This window comes from Penicillium roqueforti, assembly GCF_015533775.1.
Source record: "Penicillium roqueforti strain LCP96 04111 chromosome Unknown scaffold_01, whole genome shotgun sequence".
In the NCBI taxonomy this organism is placed as follows: Eukaryota; Fungi; Ascomycota; class Eurotiomycetes; order Eurotiales; family Aspergillaceae; genus Penicillium; species Penicillium roqueforti.
Window position 1 is genome coordinate 2,616,679 of NW_024067565.1, and position 19,774 is coordinate 2,636,452.

A 19,774-nucleotide genomic window follows, 5' to 3' on the forward strand; every position below is an offset into this window, starting at 1 on the left:
GTACCGAGATCTGGGCAACTGGAATGGGAATGCCTGTTATATTTTTCTGCGCTGAACATCCGCGATGTCGCTGGAGAGCTTCTTGAGGGGCAAGGCCGATCTCGGCCGGTCAGCGGCGAATGGTACCAATTTTATTGGCCGATGTGGTAGCACGGCGGATGGCCGATATCGGTTGGCGTTGGACGATCCAAAAAGGGGAACGCGGCTAATCACGCTTTGTGGCGGATACCCGTAGACCGCTCCGGCCCAAGTAATGCAGGCGCGCTGATTGGCTGTACTTTCCCAAGGTTCCGCCTCCGATCGGCCCGCCGGTTTTTGGCTCGACGCTTATACGCTTAGCACTGTGAATACGCATCCGGGGAGCCTCAATATACTCCTTCATCGGCTGAATGTGGGTTGTATACGGAGTACTCCGTACGTTGATCTGGCTTCTCATTCGGGAGTCATTTCACAATATCAGATGCATTCATATTCTCGGAAACATAACTGTCAAGTTTTTTGAACTTGTTCATGATCTAACGATCTACCTAAAGTCAGGTATCAAAAAACGCCAATCCTGTATATCTATAAAGCAAAATTTCATCAAGGAAGAAAGCACGCAAGCCCGCTGCCCATAGGCTACCGAGACGAAGCGCCCAGGTCGACCACTATCCTCTTTCCAGACACTGAGCCACTCCGCAAGGTCTCGAGTGCCGCATTAATACCCTCCAACCCACCCTCTGCATGAACAATCTCTGGCAATGTAAGATGTGTCGATTGCAGAAGATCTTCCAACCAGCAGACCATAGCTTCACCCACTGTGGGGGCTGAATGGAAGAGCTTAATAGGCACAGTGTGATATTGTACACCGGGATTCTTCTCTTTGGGCAGACCAGTTAATCCAAGGAGGTGGGCGTGGCCATCAGGATTCAGCGCCTTTTCAAGCTGTGTTGCTGTCTCTCTTCCGACTATATCAATGGCATATCGCAGCTTGCCCCCGGTGACACCGCGGATAATTTCCACTGCGCGATCAGGGTCATGTCGATCGACTATCAGATCTGCACCGGACTGCACAAGCTTGGCACCATGTCGTGCTGCATCGGCCACGCAAATCACGCGTAACCCGGCGAGTTTGGCGAGCTGAAGAGTAATCAAACCAGTCGTTGTTGATGCTGCAGTATGAATGTCAGTGGTCAGTTCATAGGTAGTAACATCGGATTGATTCTTACCTCCCCAGATAGCAACCCAGTCTCCGCGTTGTGGCTTTTCTGAGTCCAATAATGATGCAAAGCATTCTTCATGTATGTCGGCGGGTATATCATTCTTATTGAGTTTTTTGATGATATTGGGCAAATTAGGACCGGGCACTTGTGTGATGAGTGAAAAGTCTAATCCAAATGAGACACCCAAAGCCAGCACAGCAGCGACGAATGCGACTCCGACAGAAGCTGAAGCGTGGATAGATGTTGAAGCAGGAATTCGGGCAGCATTGAAGTCGGTGGCAATGGCGTATTCTTGGAATGCTGCTTTCCTAATATCCCGGTAATCTGTTGATGGGACCATCACAACATCGCCTACACGAAGACGGGATGAGCCTTTGGGGACTTGCAGCACAAGGCCAGCCAAATCCCGCCCGTTGATCCATGGCAGGCTAGGGATACCAAAGTTGAATGCACTGATCAATTTATCTGTTAGTCATGCACTATAACTGCCCAGAATCGTACAACTTACGGTCCCTTCCAGTCGATGGGGTTGAGGCCGATGGCAAGAACCTGCAGATCAACAGTCAGCATCTCGTGTTATACAAGATCCGGTGGCCTGTCGTACCTTGACAAGGATCTCTCCCTCATGCAAAACCGAAGGAATGGCATGATCATCTACCAGGGCGTACTGTTCACGGGCCCCCTTGAGAAGCAAGACTCGTTGTCTTGCCGCCTCAGACCGCGGCGACGGGGGTTCACTCTCCGACCTTGACACATCAGAGTAATCTGAGACAGACTCCGAAAACAGAGTAGTCGGGGTCTTCTGCAACTCTTCGAGTTGGAGGCAAGTAGAGGTAGTCGACATGGTGCACGGGGGTAATAATGGCATGGCTTGGAAGGTAGATCGCAGAGAAAACGCCAACCCAACTATTAGGCTTCTATCTATATTGCGCTTCGTCCCAGTCTATATAATCTCTCGGGCGAGAAGATAAAGACAAAGCACGCCTCAATTTAGGGCGCGGGGCAGTGGTCCGAATCCCTCCCATGAGCACGTACATAGGGTCGGAGTACCTCCACTAATCGCTTGGCTCTGAGATTTCTTGCAAGATCTATGGGATAATTTCGTCTCACATTCGCGCAATGAGGACATTTCCGTACTTCCGGGGGCCTTATTCGTAGTCGTTATCCATTGCTCATGGCGGGGCATCTATGGCGTGATAAACTAGATGGCCGAGGGTCGATCCAACGCTCTTATATCTGCCGAAAGATGGGGGACTGTAAGGATTGGAATGACCAAAGGATCTAATAGAAATTTGATTGGCTATATATATGCAATAGATCAATAGAGATTGAATATTCTCGACTCTGTTGAAGTACAAAATCGAAAAATTGGATTCTCGAATCTCGAATTTCTGAGTTTATCCAAACTGATGTGATCGCGGCTTGCGATGACGAAAACTCGCAACCTCTAGCCCTAAGATGTCAACACCAAGGACCTGAATCACGAATATCCGGGGCTTCTGAGATCTGTTGAGATATTATTTTTTATTTTATCTATGGAGTACGGAAGAAATTATTTACCGACTTAATCCAACATACGTAGTTGGTGATTGTGGATATGGAATATATATGTGATCCCTGAGGTTCGTTGTAGCTGTGCAACATAAGTTGTAACAGCATATCCTTTTATAGTGATTGGTACAGTAAAGCTCCGAATACCACTTGCGTATACTAGTCAGGAGTAATTCGCGTCTATTTTACGTACTTATGTTGTTTAGAATACAAGCTGGGATTCATAGGGTATCTCCTCCATGTTCCCATGCATCCATACTCAGAATTCCTTGGATTATTATCAATTCCCTAGATATTACCTTCATTGGCAAGCATTGGCAAGCATTGGCAAGCCTCTTCTTCACTAGACCTAAGAACTCTACTCTATAAACTTTCCAATTTGGGATATTCGCCTGCAGGATTTCTGCCCATCTCCTAAGAGTCCCGTGCGAGCACGTAATTCCACCGTAGAACGACAACATTGACTGGGTGTCCAAGCTCGAGCCGTTGGAAGCTAGACAGGGGTCCAGCGAGACGAAACAACCAGTCCTTTCCGCTATTGCCATTCGCGGAGCAGATCGTTCGGGGCAGTACAGCCGACAACGTGGTATAGACCTCGTGGGCGCGAAGGTTATAAACCACCACAACGCCTGTGAAAAAAAAAATTATTCACTACTCAATTATATCTTTTATTTCATTATGACGAACTCAGAAAAGGAAGCTGTCCCGAGTGAGAAGGTGGACAGTGCAGGTTCTATCACCTCGCCCGTTGGTGGGCCACATAAAGGTGAGTTTGGAACAATGTTCCTGTCCAACGTCGATGAAGCTGACTTTGACCCTGATAGTCAAGTGGTACCGATCGACATTCTACAATGCCTTCATCCTCGGTCTTTGCAACTTCCTCGCCCCTGGAATCTGGGGCGCCATGAACTCTTTGGGTGGAGGAGGTGAAGAGAAACCTTACCTCGTCAACGCAGCGAACGCCTTGACCTTCGGTCTTATGGTCGTCTCTTGCTTCTTCAGCAGTGTCCTCGTACGATTCATCGGCATCAAATGGGCACTCATCGTCGGAACAATGGGATACGCACCTTACGCAGCGGGGCTGTACACAAACAACCGATTTGGCGTCGAATGGCTGGTTCTCCTGGGCGCGGCACTTTGCGGCATCTCGGCCGGTATTTTCTGGATGGCAGAGGCAGCAATTGCACTTTCGTACCCCGAGCCATACAACCAAGGCCGCTTCCTGGGATTCTGGCTCAGCTTCCGTGTTGGAGGACAAATCCTCGGCGGTGCCATCAACCTGGGCATCAATGCCAATCGGTCGAACTCGGGCTCTGTCTCATACACTGTGTACCTGATTTTCATTGCGCTGCAGGCACTCGGCCCCTTTGCTGGTCTGCTGTTGAGCAATCCCTCTCAGGTCCAGCGAAAAGACGGAGTCCCTGTTAACCTGCAGGTGACAAAAAGTATCACACATGAGCTGAAGAGCATGTGGAAGCTTTGGATCAATCGCAAGTTCCTGTACATCATTCCGTTCATCTGCCAGGCTGTGTACACAGAGGCTGTGATGTTCTCATACGAGGGATTGTGGTTCTCGGTGCGAGCCAGAGCCCTCGGGTCATTCCTTTCCGGTGTGGTCGCTGTAACCATCGGCAACATTCTCGGAGCCTTCCTTGACAGCAAGCGGGTATCCCTGAAAAACAGAACTCGATACGCGTTTTACTTCGTTGTCGCATGGCAAGGCATGTGCTGGATCTGGGCTACAGTGGTGACAACCGAGTTTAACGAAACACACCCGACATATGACTGGTCTACTCCAGGCTTCGGGAGAGCCTTCGCCCTCTTCCTGTTCTGGGTTGCTGGCTTCCAGCTCAACTATATGTACCTGTAAGTTGAATCTCCATTGGTGACTATTCAGTCCATGTTACTAACTGATCAGGTTTTTCTTGGTGGGCAACCTTGCCGATGATCAAGAAGAAGTCGTCCGGATTGCGGGCTTGTTGCGTGGAACTGAATCCGCAGCTCAGTGTGTCAGCGTACGTACACCTCTTATCTCGCTTCCGTGCAACATGAATACTAACGAGCTATCTCTAGTACGGTCTAAGCAGCGTGAACATCATGGCCGCGGTGGGGAGTATTTATCTCAACTTTGGCTTGTGGGCTATCGCGATAATCCCTACCTGGATCATTATCAAAGACATCGGAACAGCCTTTGAGGATAAAAAGATCGCTAGAGAGACTCCTGGTTTGCGCGAGGCCGTCGATCAGGAGTAATTTGTTTGGAGCGTATACTGGCGCAAATATTTTAAAAGTTGGTACAGCACAAGAACATTTAATTTAGAATTTGGTGTATCACCTTCCGCGTTCAAAATATATACATTGAAATGATGATGCTTCTATGATGAGCCTGTTCCCGGGGTTCTCGCAACCCAGGTCAATTTTAAATCTATGCGATAAAACCGAACTCCCTATTATCATGGTGGAACACGAGCAATGCAAGGCGATGTCTGACGAACAGACCGAGCATCCCACAGGCAGTTTGTACTGCAACCATGTGCCACGCCAGTTGGTCTTCTCGCATTGGACCCACCCACACCAGCCAAAGATTCAAGATGGTGAGATTACTGGATTCAGTGATTCGACCATTCTCGTCTTGGGTGATTCGCACCAGTTTCAAGGTGTGTAATAAGCGTAGTACGGTATCGATGAAGTGCGAAGGAGGACTCGTCCACTCCGTGACTGAAGCGTCCAGCAACCCAGTGGAAGCGTGGAACTTTGGTAACCGATGACGAGGACAAGGAATGAGATGGAATAGTTGGGGAGTGGAGTAAAGGAAATTGAAGATCTGTGGAATGAACAGTAGTAACAGGGTTTTGCTGAAATGCCCTAGGATACCAACCACGGCAAACACCATTCCTGCGAAATAGCAGTATGTATCGCCCACAAACACCTTCGACGGATACCAATTATGGCATAGAAGGGCTGCCGACACACCGATGAATGGAAGCAGGAAGTACATCGACAATAAGTGCGAGTCGGTGGCAGGGTGCGGGTATGGTGTCATAGGTGCAAGGTACATCGCATCATTGAATAGCAATTGGATCGCAATCACCAGTGACTGAGCTACCTCGATACCATTAATGCCTGCCAACATGTTGATCGCGTTTGGACAGAAGATTGCCACCGCTGCCATATACATGTAGTACAGCCATCCAAGATCGACAACATCACCCAGGTAAGGTTGCAGCGGCACCGGCACGACGACTTGAGTGACGCCAAAGTCGACAAAGTACACAATGAGCATGGGGATTGCGGAAAAAGCAGGGATGAGGACTTTGTGTCTCCAGCGAATGTCGAATAGATCATCACCGATTCCGAGAATCACAACGGATTGCAAAGACAGAAGACCAGAAAGGTAGGAGGCGAGCTATTCAATTGCACATTAAATTGGGTATGCCTCAGTCAATTGAAATCAGAACTCACCTTGCCATGTGGAAATCGATGAAGAAATCGGCCATTCTCAATATGTTGCGATGGAACCACAACGTCACGGTTTCCGCCTCCGGATGTGGCTGCAACGATATCCTTGTAGAAGGCAAAAGGAATGAACATAATGAGCGCCATCAGATACACAACTGCGCAGACTGCACCCATAGTTTCAGGTCTAGAACAAGATATTAGTACATGCTATGAATATGATCTCAAGTTCAAGAGCCATATACATACATCTCGGGCCGGCTAGGCTTTGCCATATCCTTGCCTTTAAGTCCTGCTTTCAAAAATACAGGGCCGAGCCACCTGATCAGACTAAAAGCCACAGCAAATACTATGCCACATAGTGCAATTGAAGCGACTAAAGGCGCCCCATCGCCTTGGAACGTGGCGTTGAGTATGGCTAAACCGGCCCCCACGAGTGCCAGTAGACGCCAAGTCTCCTTACGGGAGAGGGTGCTTGGGTTATTCATGGCGGACACACGACCAAAATGGCACGGACAAGGCCCCTCTGCTGCAATGAGGAATTCACAAGAAATTCACAAGAAATTAACCTATACAACAAGAGGGAAAGTCCACGTCGACCGCAATCTGTCTTCATTCTTCGATAAGCTTATCGTGTTCTGCCAGAGTTATCCCACCGCCAATTTTAGCGGTGAGAGGGCATCCCCGTGATGCTTGCGACCAATAAAGGTAAGGCGACGTCAACCAACTGTTTCATACCTCATACGTGCAGATGCATGAAATCCAAATCCTCATTGGCCCAGATATTTAATTCGTCAGTCTTCTAGCCCAAGTCCGTTCCGATGGGGGCAATGGAGCGCCCCGAGGTAACGGCCGGATTTGCCGACTTCGACGCTGGCCATCGGGATCTGGTCACCGTCACCAGATTTAACTTCTATGGCAACCGTATTGTTACCGCTTCTTCTGATCACCGGATGAAAGTTTGGGATCTACAGGATGGCAAATGGCAACCGATAGACACCTGGCGCGCGCACGATGCCGAGATTCGCGATGTATGTCCCCAAAGAAGCTAGGGCCAAGGCTACCATTGCGGCTCGTACTAAACTACTATTTCAGGCCACATGGAATAGTCCTTTCACAGGCCAACACATTGGCAGTGTTGGAGAGGATATGAAGTTAAAAATCTGGCAAGAAGATGTCACCCAGCCATTAAACACAGGACGGCGATTCAAGTCAATCTATCGCATGACTGCACCACAAAGGCATCCATTTGTATCACTCGACTTTCGCAACATTGACCTGGAGTCATGGCTTGCCGTGATCACACGGGACGGCTATCTTATGGTTATGGAACCTGTCAGCCCCGATAGCCTTGCAGATTGGCAGCCTATTGACCAGTTCCGTGTGTGCACTGCCCCGGAACGCGGCGAGGAAACAAGTTTCAAAGTCCAGTTCCATCACGATCCTACCGACATTACCCACACTGTCTTACCGGAGTCCGATCGGAAGAGCCTGTCGCTAATTGTGGCTGCCATGGACACCGTCAAGCTCTATCGCACTGATGCAAATCGACGATTCTACCATGCAGTTGAACTCAATGGGCACAGTGGTCTTGTGAGAGACATCTCCTGGGCCAATGGTTCTGTGCGTGGTTATGATCTTATTGCGAGCGGCGGCAAGGATGGTTTCATCCGCATCTTTGAAGTGTACACGACACCAGCTGGCCAAACACTACAGATATTCAACGGCCGGAAGGCAGAACTTCGCAAGCAGCCCCAGTCGCAGTCACAGTCGCCCCGAGCGACATCGCAATCCGGGATCGGCTCTGCTCTAGCAAACCGTGTGCCTGCGTCGGTGACTGATCGCCAAGCCAGCGGGGAGCCACAATTTCGGCACTCGTTCAAACAGGTAGCTTGCATTGACACCAAACACCTCGATGTGTGGCAGGTCCAATTCTCGTTTTCTGGTGAGTATTCTTTATTTATTAATTCAAATCTTTTCGCTAATATACTGCCAGGTGACTCGTTGATCTCCTCAGGAGACGATGGAAAAGTTCGGTTCTGGAAAAGATCTTTGTCTGGAGAATGGCTCGAGTTCGCCGAAACAGACATGGCGTCTCAGTGATGTTCTTCCAAGCACTGCAAGACCTTATTCGGGATTCTTGAAAATGCCCAACACTTGTCTCTTCCTACGCTCTCAGCCATCAGGCCCATTTATTTTGTTCGCAATCAATGATACCCTCTACCTTTGATTTTTGCTTACTCCTGTGATCTCACTTGGTGGTATTAGTGGAACTAATGTGCTGGATTTAAGGTCGATGTTTTTGCTTTATTTGTATCTCCATCATACGAGGAAAGAACGATGTTAGGAGATGCCGTGGTTGGTCCCTTGACAATTTTCCTCTCGAGCCAAACCACTCTCCACTCTCTATCCTCGTGTCTATAACTGCTTTATTATCTATATTCATTGTTAATTCACTATGGCTGTCGGTCCGACCATCGGCACTGGTTTGTTCGTCGGCGCTGGCCAGGCCCTCGCGGTTGGCGGACCTGCCTCGCTACTCATGTCGTACATAATCCTATCTCTTTTGACCTTTGCCATGACCACGAGCGTGGCCGAAGTATCCAGTCACATGCCATCGCAACATGGCACACTCGTTACCAATGGCTACCTGTACATGTCAAGCAGTCTGGCATTTGCTTCAGCATACCTCCGCTGGTATACCCTCGCTTTGTTTGTTCCATACGAAATTACATCGGCGATGGTCAATCTTGGCCTATGGAAACCGGGTTCCACTATCGCAATCAGATTGACTATCATCACGACCATCGTTGTTGGCTTCAACTTTCTGCCAGAAAGACTCTTCAAAAGTTCCGAGCGAGTATTCACTATGATGAAGATCGGCACAATGGCGACCCTGTTCGTGCTCTCTGTGGCCCTGGGTCTTGGGGGTGTGGATGCACAGCCCCCATGGGGATTCAAATACTGGAAAACTCCGGGTGCCATGAACGAGTATCTAGTTCGAGGCATATGGGGACGACTCCTGGGTTTCTTGCAATGCCTCCTTGATGGCTCTATCGCTTTCACGTTTGCCCCTGAGCTGATTGTGCACCGAGCGGAAATGCCAGCATCACTCGTGCCAGCATCACTTGGCGAAACAACGATGCTAAGCGCCGGTATCGCCGGTAGAGTCACGTCCGACGTTGCTCAAACGGCATTGCCGTATATCATGAGCTCCCTGGCCATGGGCGTTATGGCTCCTTTCAATGAGACGCGCCTAACGAACAACGGAACAGGTTCTGGGCTTTCCCCTTACCTGATCGGACTCAGTGATGCAAAAATTCAAATTGTACCTACGATCGCGATGATTGCAATCCTGCTCTCCGCGGTGGCTTCTGGGCGATCCTTTTTGTATCTCTCTTCTCGCACACTTTGTGCAATGTCAGAGCTCGGTCATGCGCCCTCGATATTTGCCACTCGCAACCGTTGGAATGTTCCGTATTTGGCCGTTGTAGCATCCGCCCTGTTCTGCTGTCTTGCATTTGCTTCCGTGAAAGTGCCGAGTACCATCATGAACACCTATCTCCTTCGCCTCGTTACGAGCGCCGGTTTCATTTCCTCGCTTGTGTCATGCAACATCCATCATCACTTCAATCGCCGGCTCCGATTGAACAACATCACCAAACGGTATAATTTCTCTTCACAGCCAGTCGGTACATACTTCGGGATGATCATCAGTACCCTACTGCTGCTGGGCGGCGGATTGTGGGCAGGACCGAAGGGAAATATTATTGGGTCCCGAGCAGCCAGACTGATCACCTCATATGTCAATATCGGGGTATTCGGCCTGCTGTTCTTGGTCCATCGATTGCAAGACTTTTTGCCCGCTGTCGAAGTTGGAAGACAAGAGGATCTGGGTGGACACAACCATGGCGACCATGAAGGACCAAGAGATTCTCGGACACAGAAGACATATCCGCATCGGGGGAAACTCGATGTAATCCCAGAGGGTTCCGGGACATTTGAGTTGCGACTCAGCCAGACCACGTTCTCGGAGCCTTGAGTGTACGACATGATCGCCGACGGAGATTAAGCGACATGCTCGATGGTATAGAAGTGGAAACCGCTGCGACCTAGCATTGTTATTGTTATGTGTTATTATTGTTATTATTATTAGCGATTAGTTATTCCGAGTTCAGTTCATTCTTTTTTATTATAATAGCATTGCTAAATAGAAGAACAGGCCTGATTTAACTAGTGAATGCCAAATATAGAATACAGCAACTTTTATATACAACAAACATACTAAAACTGACCGGACAATTTTTTATTTTTGTTGTACCTTTTGTAGTGGCAAATGGCGCCAAATCACAAATCATATCGGAATCCTAACAAAGCCCCCCCTTTTACCACTTGGGACAACTCCGAACCTCTCCAACTTCCTTTCCCTTTTCTCTCTGCCGGCTTTTCACGTTTGATATACAATCCACGCCTGAAACCTTGTCGTACAAGAACAGATGACCCCTTTGGCCCCCCCCCCCTCTTTGATACCATAACCTTCCCCATCTCCTCCGATCCCTCCCAAGCATTTTCCGTGTTTTCCCATGTTACATTTTACTTTGCTTCTTCATACTTCCTATACTCCCTCATACTACCTGGATACTTCATCGGCCCGCCGGAACTCTCCCTCATTTGCACTTCTAATACTTCCCCACAGGTAACCCAAGTCGCCTCCTATTCTCCCTTACTTTCTCACGGATTTCTTTCCCGAGCCGAGTTTATGGGATTTCCTTTGTCCTCCCTCAAGCAGATTCCCGTCTCTATGAGGTTTGAAGGACGGCCGGATCACAACCCTCCCAGCACATTCAAGACCTATATCATTTTTTATGGGATCTTGGTCGCTGTGAGATATCTCGCTTTCCAAGGCTACTACATGGCCCGACATGGCTTTTATTATACCCAGGCTGCCTCTTGATTCATTTGAGGATATATGTATCCTTCTTTTTTCATATCAGTTTCCTACTCACCCATCTAGATGCTAACCTTCACGATTGCCCCGTTGATTCCCACTGGGATGCCTAGGGCACCCAATGACATTCCCGTGACTTGCCCCACTGCGGTGAATGCCGCTAGTCCCTATTCTGACTAGCGTGTTCCATGGCTTCCTGAGAACAGTCGGTTTTGCAGATTACCAAATTACGATACCGGTAACCTTGGAATTTTTCCAAATTGCCAGGAAACCTGCCCGGGGGTGTCTTTCTTTTCACAATGAAATCCAAGAGAAAGAGACAGAGCAAGAGAGAGAGGCCCCTCCGATGGTTGTTTTCGGGTCGAGTCCTTCCCCTCCTCCCCCACCCCCCTCGAAGTCCTCTGGTTTCTCCCAAGTCCAGACATCGCCCCCTTTCACCCTTACGCACATGGTCTCTCTACCAGCCCGGACCGCCCATTCTCTGCCTTAGGCCCCCGTAGCCTCCTCCTTCCTCTGTCTCCAGTTCCTCAAACTCGCTCTCTTTTTCCTCTCCTTTCCCCTACCCTCTTTTTTTCGCGCTTTTCTTCCCTTCTTCCTTGTTTTCTCTCATTTAATCTTTGCGCCAACCTCTTCTAATCTCTTTCCGATCATCGATTCTACGACTTCCTCACCCCCCTTTCGCTTCCTTCTTGTGACCGCACCGTCTTCAACTTTCCAACGCGTTCACTGTCCTAGCGAGACGAGATTGGAAAGCGACACGACCACGAGAAAAACTGATATGCGACTGGAATAGTGACAGCCTGGCTACGCCTCTGTCGAGAAAACATCATTTTGTCTTCGCCTGAGAGGGGGTTATCTGTCGGCGATGACAGATACCTCCTCCCTCGCCATCACGCACGCCACCACGGATTCCTATCCGGTCCACGCCCATCGCGGGTCCCCTGCTGCTGTCGACGGCGCCGCCTCTGACTCCGGCGCACCCGATGAAGAACCTTACACCATCAAATGCATTTGCTCGTTCGATGAAGATGATGGCAACACGGTGTTCTGCGAAGGGTGTGAGACATGGCAGCACATTCTCTGCTACTACCCGGATAAGAAGGTACCAGATGTGCACAACTGTGTCGACTGCGAGCCACGGCCCCTTGACAACCGTCGTGCCCACGAACGACAACGGCAGCGGCGGATTCGAGAGAAAAGCGAGGACGGCGACCGGAAAGCAAGACGATCTGGGCCCAGAACACAAAAGAGAAAGTCCAATGATGCTGATGTGAATGCCTTTGGTCATAAACGACATGACTCGGGTTCCCGTGAGCAGCCACCGTCGAAGAGAACAAAGGTGTCTCGCGGGCCATCAACTTCACTGAGCGGTATTTCGGTTCCCCCGGGTCTGTCGGCCGAAGCGCGAAACCGACGATCGTCTACCTCGGTTGCGGTGAGCCCAACAGGCATCCCTGGCCCTCCTATTCCCCATTATTCGGAAGAATTTCTCTCTCTTTACGACCGCGATGATCAATTTGTTGAATCGAAGAGTATTCTCAATTACGGCGTGGATTTTGTGAATGAAATTGTGGCGTGGCTGAAGGACCCACAGATCTTGGCCCGAGTTACCGATGGACTCAGTGTTGAAGACTTCGCCAAACGGTCCGAAGAGGCCATGGATCGGTCTCGTTGGCCCTCATTGGTAACGGAAACTGTCACGGACTCGACAATTGAGATCGGTGGTAAGCACCCCGTCCACAAGATCTTGAAAACAAAGGATCCAGTTCAGAAGGACGATGTCGTCGGTGAAATCTTCGGCAAACTAGGCCACGTCAAAGATTATAAAAAGCTCCACAGCAACCGATGGAATGAATTGGGGCACGCCCTGCCTTTCGTGTTCTTCAACCGACAGCTGGACTTGTACATCGACAGTCGTCAGGAGGGAAACGAGCTCCGCCACGTTCGGCGGTCGTGCGAGGCCAATGTTAACTTGAAAATCTACATCACCAATGGCCGCCAGTACCATTTTTGCTTCGTTGCGAAAAGAGACATACCTGCCAATACGGAAATTACTACCATGTGGTATTTCGACGATTCTTTCTTTCCTTCCGATGCGACAGTGAAGGAGGAGTTCAAAGACAGGGTGGTAGACCCGACGGACGCCGCTATTTGCATTAGCACCACATTGGCGAATTTCGGTGGTTGTGCTTGTGGAAACCCCCAGACTTGCGTATTGAACAAGCTTGATCGTCGCGCCAAGCCCCCTCCCAACAAACGCTCCAAATCGAAGCTCAAGGGCAAGACCAGGAAGCCAAAGTCCCTCGGCCTCCCCGCTGATATCGGTCGCGCCGGCAGCGAAACCACCAAGCATGTTGATGAGCACGACCCTCCGGCCGACGCCCGATCAACTTCTGGCTCCGCGCGTGGTAGACATACTGGCAGCAGTCGCGATCTCAGTCCCACGGCGTCACAGCTAACTCTGCCAGAGCTCTCCAGTCGCGAAAGACGTAAGATAGCGGATGCCGAAAAACAATTTCAACAGCTAGAGCAGGTTAGGAACGTCAATGCCAAAAGGAAAAGGCGCTCTAATCGCCCTCCGACACGGTTTACCCCCGCGACACAGTCGAGCTCAACTCAAACTGGCGAGGACTTCAAACCTTACCACGAGTTTGGCCCTGATCGAAAGACCCGTCAAGTTACCTATGTTGACGCTCAAACTGAACTCTACGCCGATGATGTTGAACGCTCGTTCTTGCGCGCAGAACGTCTGAGGCGAGGATACAAACTCGACATGATCCATCCTACACTTATGCATAAGATTCGGTGGTGCGCGGGGCATCACATCGCAGAGGACTTGGCCCAGCGAAATGCATGGGAGGCCGGGGACTTGAGTGTCGTGCCATCTGGGGTCATCCCCTGGTGGTACGGTTGGTTCCCGCTCCCAATCGACGACAGGTCTCATATCGAATTGCTCAAGGAAGATTCCGACCGAATGGGAATACCTGCTGATCACGGTCCCCTTGCGATGCCCCCTCGGTGGTCTTTCCACCAGTCCAAGTATCTCCAGCCTGAATACAACTACCATGGCATTGCGATCAGAGGAATACATTATGACCCTCCAGCGCGACCAGTCCAAGGTGATGTTGATACTCGGGGCGCTCTCTCATACAAACGAGGATCCTTCGCATCTGGCTCTAGCAGTGATTTGCTCAAGCTCTCCATTTCACCTTACTGGCCATCCACTGCAGCGCATACCTTAAGGATTCCGGGGGCTGGCAATCGTGGCTATCTGCGTGTTTCCATGCCACCACCATCGAACATTCCGTCAGTCCTTAGTCCTGGTTCCATGTCCACGGGGAGTCTCGCATCACTTAGTTCTCGTGACACGGCCTCCCCAATCTCTCTTGTGCCATCCTCTGGTTCTACACTCGCAGGTACGCCTGCCAAGAAGAAACTCAGTCTTGGTGATTATCTGATCCGACGTGGCACAATGACAACCACCCCGACTTCGGAGCCAGCTCCTGCCCCACCTTCTGGTCCGCCTCCCGACGATTCACGTCTACGTACTCAACACTTTCTGGCTATCACTTCGGTTTTTGGTGATAATCATCAACCTCCTAAGACCGACCCCGGAGACCAGAACCAGTCTCCGGATATCATTATGACGGACGCACCGGAGGCAACACCCACCAAAAATCCATCTATCTCTTCGTAATACGACCATCCACGTGGTAGTAATGGTGGGCCTGTGATAAAGGGAAAATTCCGCCGTGGATTTAACGTTATCTTACGACCCAAAATTTCTTTTCTCGTGTGATTTCATTTCGATACCTTACAGCGAGGCGGGCACGGCGTTCGGACTTCAACTTTTTTTGGCTATCTGTGCCGGCTTCTTTTTTCTTTTTTTTTCTCTTCGACTTTTCGGACTCTGGATGGCGTATGGCGTGGTTTGGGATTGGTTGGGAAATACCATTTGGGTCAGGGTCTTTGGGAAGTGTGTCTGCCTGAGTTGCAGCACTTGATCTTTCACGATTTGTCCAGTCTTGGATATGTATGGCCTCTTTTCGAGATGCTAGATAGCTTGTATGAACAATGTAACTTTTTCTGTCTAACGTTTTCGACTTCGCATGTTTTATTCTCTAGTATTCCTCTCTGTGTGGCTTTTCCTATTCAAATTAAGTGGAGCTTCTTGTTTGACTACGACGGTGATGGGTAAGATGACTCAATCATCATGAGGGGAACGGGGAAATTCTTCACCCGGCCCCTCGTTTCTTCTCTTATTATCTGTGATTTCTCCAACTCATATCCAATGCTTATGCCATTGATCCTAAAGCAGAATGAACAATTCCAACGATGAAGGCCTCGTGCTGGACGAGATGCATCCCAGACCAGCAGAAGTCCCCGAGATCGAGCAGCCCGCTCTCCCTCCAGCAGACGGAGGGAAAGCCGCATGGCTGATGCTAGCTTCATGCTGCTTCATCCAGCTACCAGTCTGGGGTCTGTCGTGACCGAAGCAAGACTCTATCTGCATGTAAACACTAACGCAACATCTAGGGTTCTCCACCGTTTTCGGCGTCTTCCAAGAATACCACTTAACACACGACGTCCTAAAGGGGAGCAAGAGTGACCTAGCGACTGTTGGAACTACTTCGACCGTACGCAACTGATACATATGTCAACGAGGCCGGCTGTGCTCTAGTCTAATGCTTTATGTTATCCCTAGGGACTGCTCTATCTTCTCTCGCCTATCACTTTTACGCTTTTAACGAGATACCCGCGTCTGCAGTATTATTGTGCACCCACGGGCTTGGTCATCACCGTGCTGGGATCTCTGTTGTCCTCGTTCGCGGTGCGCGTGTGGCAGTTGATCGCTACACAGGGTGTCCTGTGTGCCATCGGCAATGGGCTCTTGTTCAGTCCGTCTTCCTTGTACCTTGATCAATGGTTCTTGCGCAGGAAAGGCCTTGCGCTTGGGACTATGTGGGCGGCGAAGAGTATTACAGGTGTTGTTTTGCCTTTCGTTGCTAGTGCTTGTCTAAATAGGTTTGGCTCGAGTACTACGCTAAAGGCTTGGACTGTCGTCACGGTATGAGCTTCCTCTTTCCTCGGTTTGATGTTAAGCATAAGATGTGTCTTGGGTTTGATACCGAACCATGGCTGACAAAATCTATCAGTTGTTAACCACCCTCGTTGCCTTGCCATTCATGAAACCCCGTATTCCAATATCGCCATCTGCTTCAGCCCGTCGCTTGGATCTGAGCTTCCTCACACAAACCACTTTCTGGATGCTGCAAACGGGCAATATCATCCAGAGTTTTGGATATTTCTTGCCGACGACATTCCTCCCTTCTTATTCGACAAGGACGGTCGGGCTATCCCAGAACACCGGTACAATGCTGGTCTCGTTGTTCAACGCAACGTCTATCGTTGGCGGGATAGCCCTGGGAGCACTCTGTGACCGCTTCTCCGTCACAAACATCATGCTGCTGTCCTCGGTTGGCTCAGCGTTGTCAGTTGTTCTCTTCTGGGGTCTGGCATCGTCGGCTGGCTCGGACTCGTCGCAGACAGCTATTGCCCTTCTAACTGTCTTTTCCATCACGTATGGCTTCTTTGCCGGTGGGTTCAGCTCCACCTGGTCTGGGGTTATTACTCAGATCAAGCGTGACTCGGCGCCATCCCTGGATACCGGGCTTGTCTTTGGTCTTCTTGCTGGTGGACGGGGTATTGGAAATGTTATCAGTGGACCGTTGAGTACGGTGCTGATTCAATCTGGGTCTTTGGGAGAGAGTGGTCTGAAGGGCAATACTGGGTTTGAATCCCAGTATGGAACGCTTATCCTTTTCACTGGCATCACGGCCTTTTTCGGTGCATGGAGCTGGATGTGGCGGTATATCAGCCCTGCACTGCGGTGTCTCTGTTGATCGTTCGGAACAGTCTCGGAGTAGGAGCAGAGAATAGGAGTTGGTGGTTCATAGTAAATTAAGGGAGGACAAATGTAAAGCGTCATGAGTAGATTCAAATAGCAGCTATCTATGGAAATGTTTTATTCAATCAAACTATTCTTTTCTGGAGAATGTCAAGGTGACTCGAGATGATAATACCGTGTCACGTGCAGTCCGCGGAGCTTCGACTCCAAATGCGCGTTCCTCAATCTCAGCCCCGACAACTTTCTTACATATACCTGCTGCAACCAAGGGCCACTGCCCTATTCTACAACAATGGCAACCGAGGCCGCACTCCAAGATCCTCTCCTGGCACTGCGACGTGCGATTGCCTCTGGCAACCTCCCAACGCCGACGACCTCGTCCGAGCTGTCCGACCAGCCTGCCACAGACGACCTGGCCAAAGCCACACACCTCTACTTCGCCCAACCAGCCCCTCAAACAATCGCTTTGTCAACACTCACACGATTCATCTCAGCATCTACCAAAGCCCCCGTTGACCTGCGCAGTATTCTTTTCGCCTGGCAGAACAAAGATGTCGCTATCCCCGAGTACATCGCCAAGGCGCAGGAATTCAACGAAGCGCTGAAGAAGCAGACGCCAGAGGGTGGCAAGGAGGAAAGTGTTCAGATCCTTATCTTCCTTGAGCGCCTTGACCTTTTCACCTGGCTCGAGGGTGCCTCCGACGACAGCGAACATATCAAACCCCTCGAGGGTGCTGCTGCCGCTGCTGAGGCAGCCGCCGCGGCTGCAGGTGTCGCGCAGGCCGATAATGCCGCGGGAATTGCCGCCGGTGCAATTGGCGGCGTCACGTCCGTCCCCAGTGGAACCGCAGGAGCAGCCCAGGCTGGAACTCAACCCGGCCGCCCACAAAAGCAGATTGACCCTCGACTACAGGAGATTTACAATGGGGAGCGCAAGACCGGCGACCGCAACACAGTGCTACGCGGAATCAAGCCGACAGTGAGTTACTCTCTGACAGGATACGATAGACGGTAGCAAGCTAACGCCTCATTTCCCAGGACTTCTCACACGTCCGCAAGAGCGCCGAGGTGTTCCTCGACCGCAACCGTAATCGGCCCGGCCAGCCAGGTGTCAAACCAGGCAGCAAGGGCTCCATCCCAGCTCCATCAGCCGGCCTCTCGATGCCATCCTCGCGCAAGTCGAGCTCCTCCCACTCCCGCCCTGACCCCATCATCCTAATCTCACCCTCCGCCTCCTCCCTCATCCGCATGTCGAACGTCAAATCCTTCCTCGAAGAAGGTATCTTCGTACCTCCGGACCACCCAACCCTCACCGGCACCACAGACGCCAACCTCGTAAAGCTAGAGCGACCACTCCGTCTCAACGGCGACGCTTCGAACCCCGCGAGCGCAAGCTCCCGCGCCGGCAAACCCACCCGCCCAACCAAGTTTATCGTCGTCGACGGCACGACCAACTTCAAACCGGAGTACTGGAACCGACTCGTCGCCGTCTTCACGACCGGCCAGACCTGGCAGTTCAAGTCGTACAAGTGGTCTTCGCCACCGGAGCTGTTCAAGCACGCTACCGGTGTGTATATCGGATGGCGCGGGGAGGATATCCCTAGCCAGGTTAAGGGCTGGGGTCGTGGAGTTGACACCTTTGCTGTTGAGCGCTGGGACGAGAAGAACGGTGTCCACGGTGGTGGGCGTTGGCGGGATCGGGAGGTTGTTGAGGGTATTTGGACTGCTATTGAGGAGGGCATGAGACTTCGTGGATGGGGAACTAAGTAGACTTTTTTTTCCTTTTTTTTGGTCTCGGTTCCTCTTTCTCGGTTTTCCTGTCATCTTGTTTATCTCAATACCCTCAATTCTCTAAGAATATGATGACCATCGGCATTCAAGGCGCAGTTTTAGGCGTTGTGGTTGTCTTTTTTTTCTTCTTGTTCCTATCATGTTTATGTATTTATAGCTGATCTGGGCTTTCAATCTGTAATTTCGATTCATATCTGGTATAATTCGTGACAAGCACTTCTTCCTCGGGCCAATATAGCCCTATCTAACTCCTAGAACACAACATCTGCCTACATTCCTGCATACTCCATTAACTATTGAATTGCAATATATGATAATATAAGACCGTATTCATTGCAATTCCCAATTGAAGGATAATATGACATACACAAGCAGACCAGAACTCACTCGCTGTGCCCGGATAGAACGATGCAGGGAAACTTAAGGGACAAACGACGGATAGGAAAAATTGAAATCGAGATAAAAGAAAAAAAAGGACAAAAAGATATGGAATCATATAACATGCTCAAATGAAAGCAATAAATGCAAGAGATAAAGATGATGCGATGTATGGGGGGACAAGAAGGACATGCAATAAACAATCAACGCCGGGTCTGATGCTCAAAAGGAAAAAAGAAATATAAGAAGAAACAGCCTCCGATCTTTCAGGTTCTCAATGTTTTGTTTTTTTGTGGTTTTCTGGTTCTGTGTTTGTTTCTTTTGGGGAGAGAGAGAGATGGATATGGATATGGGGGAAGAGTGCGAAGGGAAGAAAGAGTAAGGGAATAAAGGAAAAGGAAAATAAACAAAACAATGCCATCCAAATATTACAAATATTTTCCAGTTCCGGCCTTTCTCTATAACATGAGCCATCGATCATAACGTCTTTCGTTCAGCTGAGAATCTCGTGACGAGTGGATTAAAAAAAGGAAAATGGAG

The 19,774-nt window shown here is 50.0% G+C and overlaps 8 protein-coding genes across 8 annotated transcripts; 6 read left to right on the forward strand and 2 right to left on the reverse strand.

The window, feature by feature from the left end:
* Positions 1–618: 618 nt before the first annotated feature.
* Positions 619–2,046, reverse strand: LCP9604111_1442 (zinc-binding alcohol dehydrogenase family protein; the record flags this gene model as incomplete). Its single annotated transcript, XM_039078062.1, has 4 exons — positions 619–1,151; positions 1,209–1,654; positions 1,711–1,751; positions 1,807–2,046. The coding sequence occupies 4 exons, from the start codon at positions 2,044–2,046 to the stop codon at positions 619–621; spliced, it is 1,260 nt and encodes a 419-aa protein (XP_038933990.1).
* Positions 2,047–3,431: 1,385 nt separating this feature from the next.
* Positions 3,432–5,006, forward strand: LCP9604111_1443 (DUF895 domain membrane protein; the record flags this gene model as incomplete). The annotated part of the gene is made up of 4 exons (XM_039078063.1): positions 3,432–3,519; positions 3,578–4,619; positions 4,672–4,768; positions 4,827–5,006. 4 exons carry the CDS (start codon positions 3,432–3,434, stop codon positions 5,004–5,006), a joined length of 1,407 nt encoding a protein of 468 aa, XP_038933991.1.
* A 172-nt stretch (positions 5,007–5,178) lies between these two features.
* LCP9604111_1444 (UDP-N-acetylglucosamine--dolichyl-phosphate N-acetylglucosaminephosphotransferase) lies at positions 5,179–6,697 on the reverse strand (the record flags this gene model as incomplete). Its single annotated transcript, XM_039078064.1, has 3 exons — positions 5,179–6,159; positions 6,216–6,396; positions 6,459–6,697. 3 exons carry the CDS (start codon positions 6,695–6,697, stop codon positions 5,179–5,181), a joined length of 1,401 nt encoding a protein of 466 aa, XP_038933992.1.
* Positions 6,698–7,030: 333 nt separating this feature from the next.
* Positions 7,031–8,312, forward strand: LCP9604111_1445 (putative nuclear pore protein (SEH1); the record flags this gene model as incomplete). Its single annotated transcript, XM_039078065.1, has 3 exons — positions 7,031–7,240; positions 7,305–8,154; positions 8,206–8,312. 3 exons carry the CDS (start codon positions 7,031–7,033, stop codon positions 8,310–8,312), a joined length of 1,167 nt encoding a protein of 388 aa, XP_038933993.1.
* Positions 8,313–8,667: 355 nt separating this feature from the next.
* LCP9604111_1446 (putative proline permease) lies at positions 8,668–10,251 on the forward strand (the record flags this gene model as incomplete). Its single annotated transcript, XM_039078066.1, has 1 exon — positions 8,668–10,251. One exon carries the CDS (start codon positions 8,668–8,670, stop codon positions 10,249–10,251), a length of 1,584 nt encoding a protein of 527 aa, XP_038933994.1.
* Positions 10,252–12,022: 1,771 nt separating this feature from the next.
* Positions 12,023–14,854, forward strand: LCP9604111_1448 (putative PHD finger and SET domain protein; the record flags this gene model as incomplete). The annotated part of the gene is made up of 1 exon (XM_039078068.1): positions 12,023–14,854. The coding sequence occupies one exon, from the start codon at positions 12,023–12,025 to the stop codon at positions 14,852–14,854; it is 2,832 nt and encodes a 943-aa protein (XP_038933996.1).
* A 622-nt stretch (positions 14,855–15,476) lies between these two features.
* Positions 15,477–17,060, forward strand: LCP9604111_1449 (putative MFS monocarboxylate transporter; the record flags this gene model as incomplete). The annotated part of the gene is made up of 4 exons (XM_039078069.1): positions 15,477–15,636; positions 15,694–15,794; positions 15,863–16,225; positions 16,314–17,060. 4 exons carry the CDS (start codon positions 15,477–15,479, stop codon positions 17,058–17,060), a joined length of 1,371 nt encoding a protein of 456 aa, XP_038933997.1.
* A 297-nt stretch (positions 17,061–17,357) lies between these two features.
* Positions 17,358–18,835, forward strand: LCP9604111_1450 (RNA polymerase II accessory factor CDC73 family protein; the record flags this gene model as incomplete). Its single annotated transcript, XM_039078070.1, has 2 exons — positions 17,358–18,044; positions 18,104–18,835. The coding sequence occupies 2 exons, from the start codon at positions 17,358–17,360 to the stop codon at positions 18,833–18,835; spliced, it is 1,419 nt and encodes a 472-aa protein (XP_038933998.1).
* Positions 18,836–19,774: the final 939 nt, after the last annotated feature.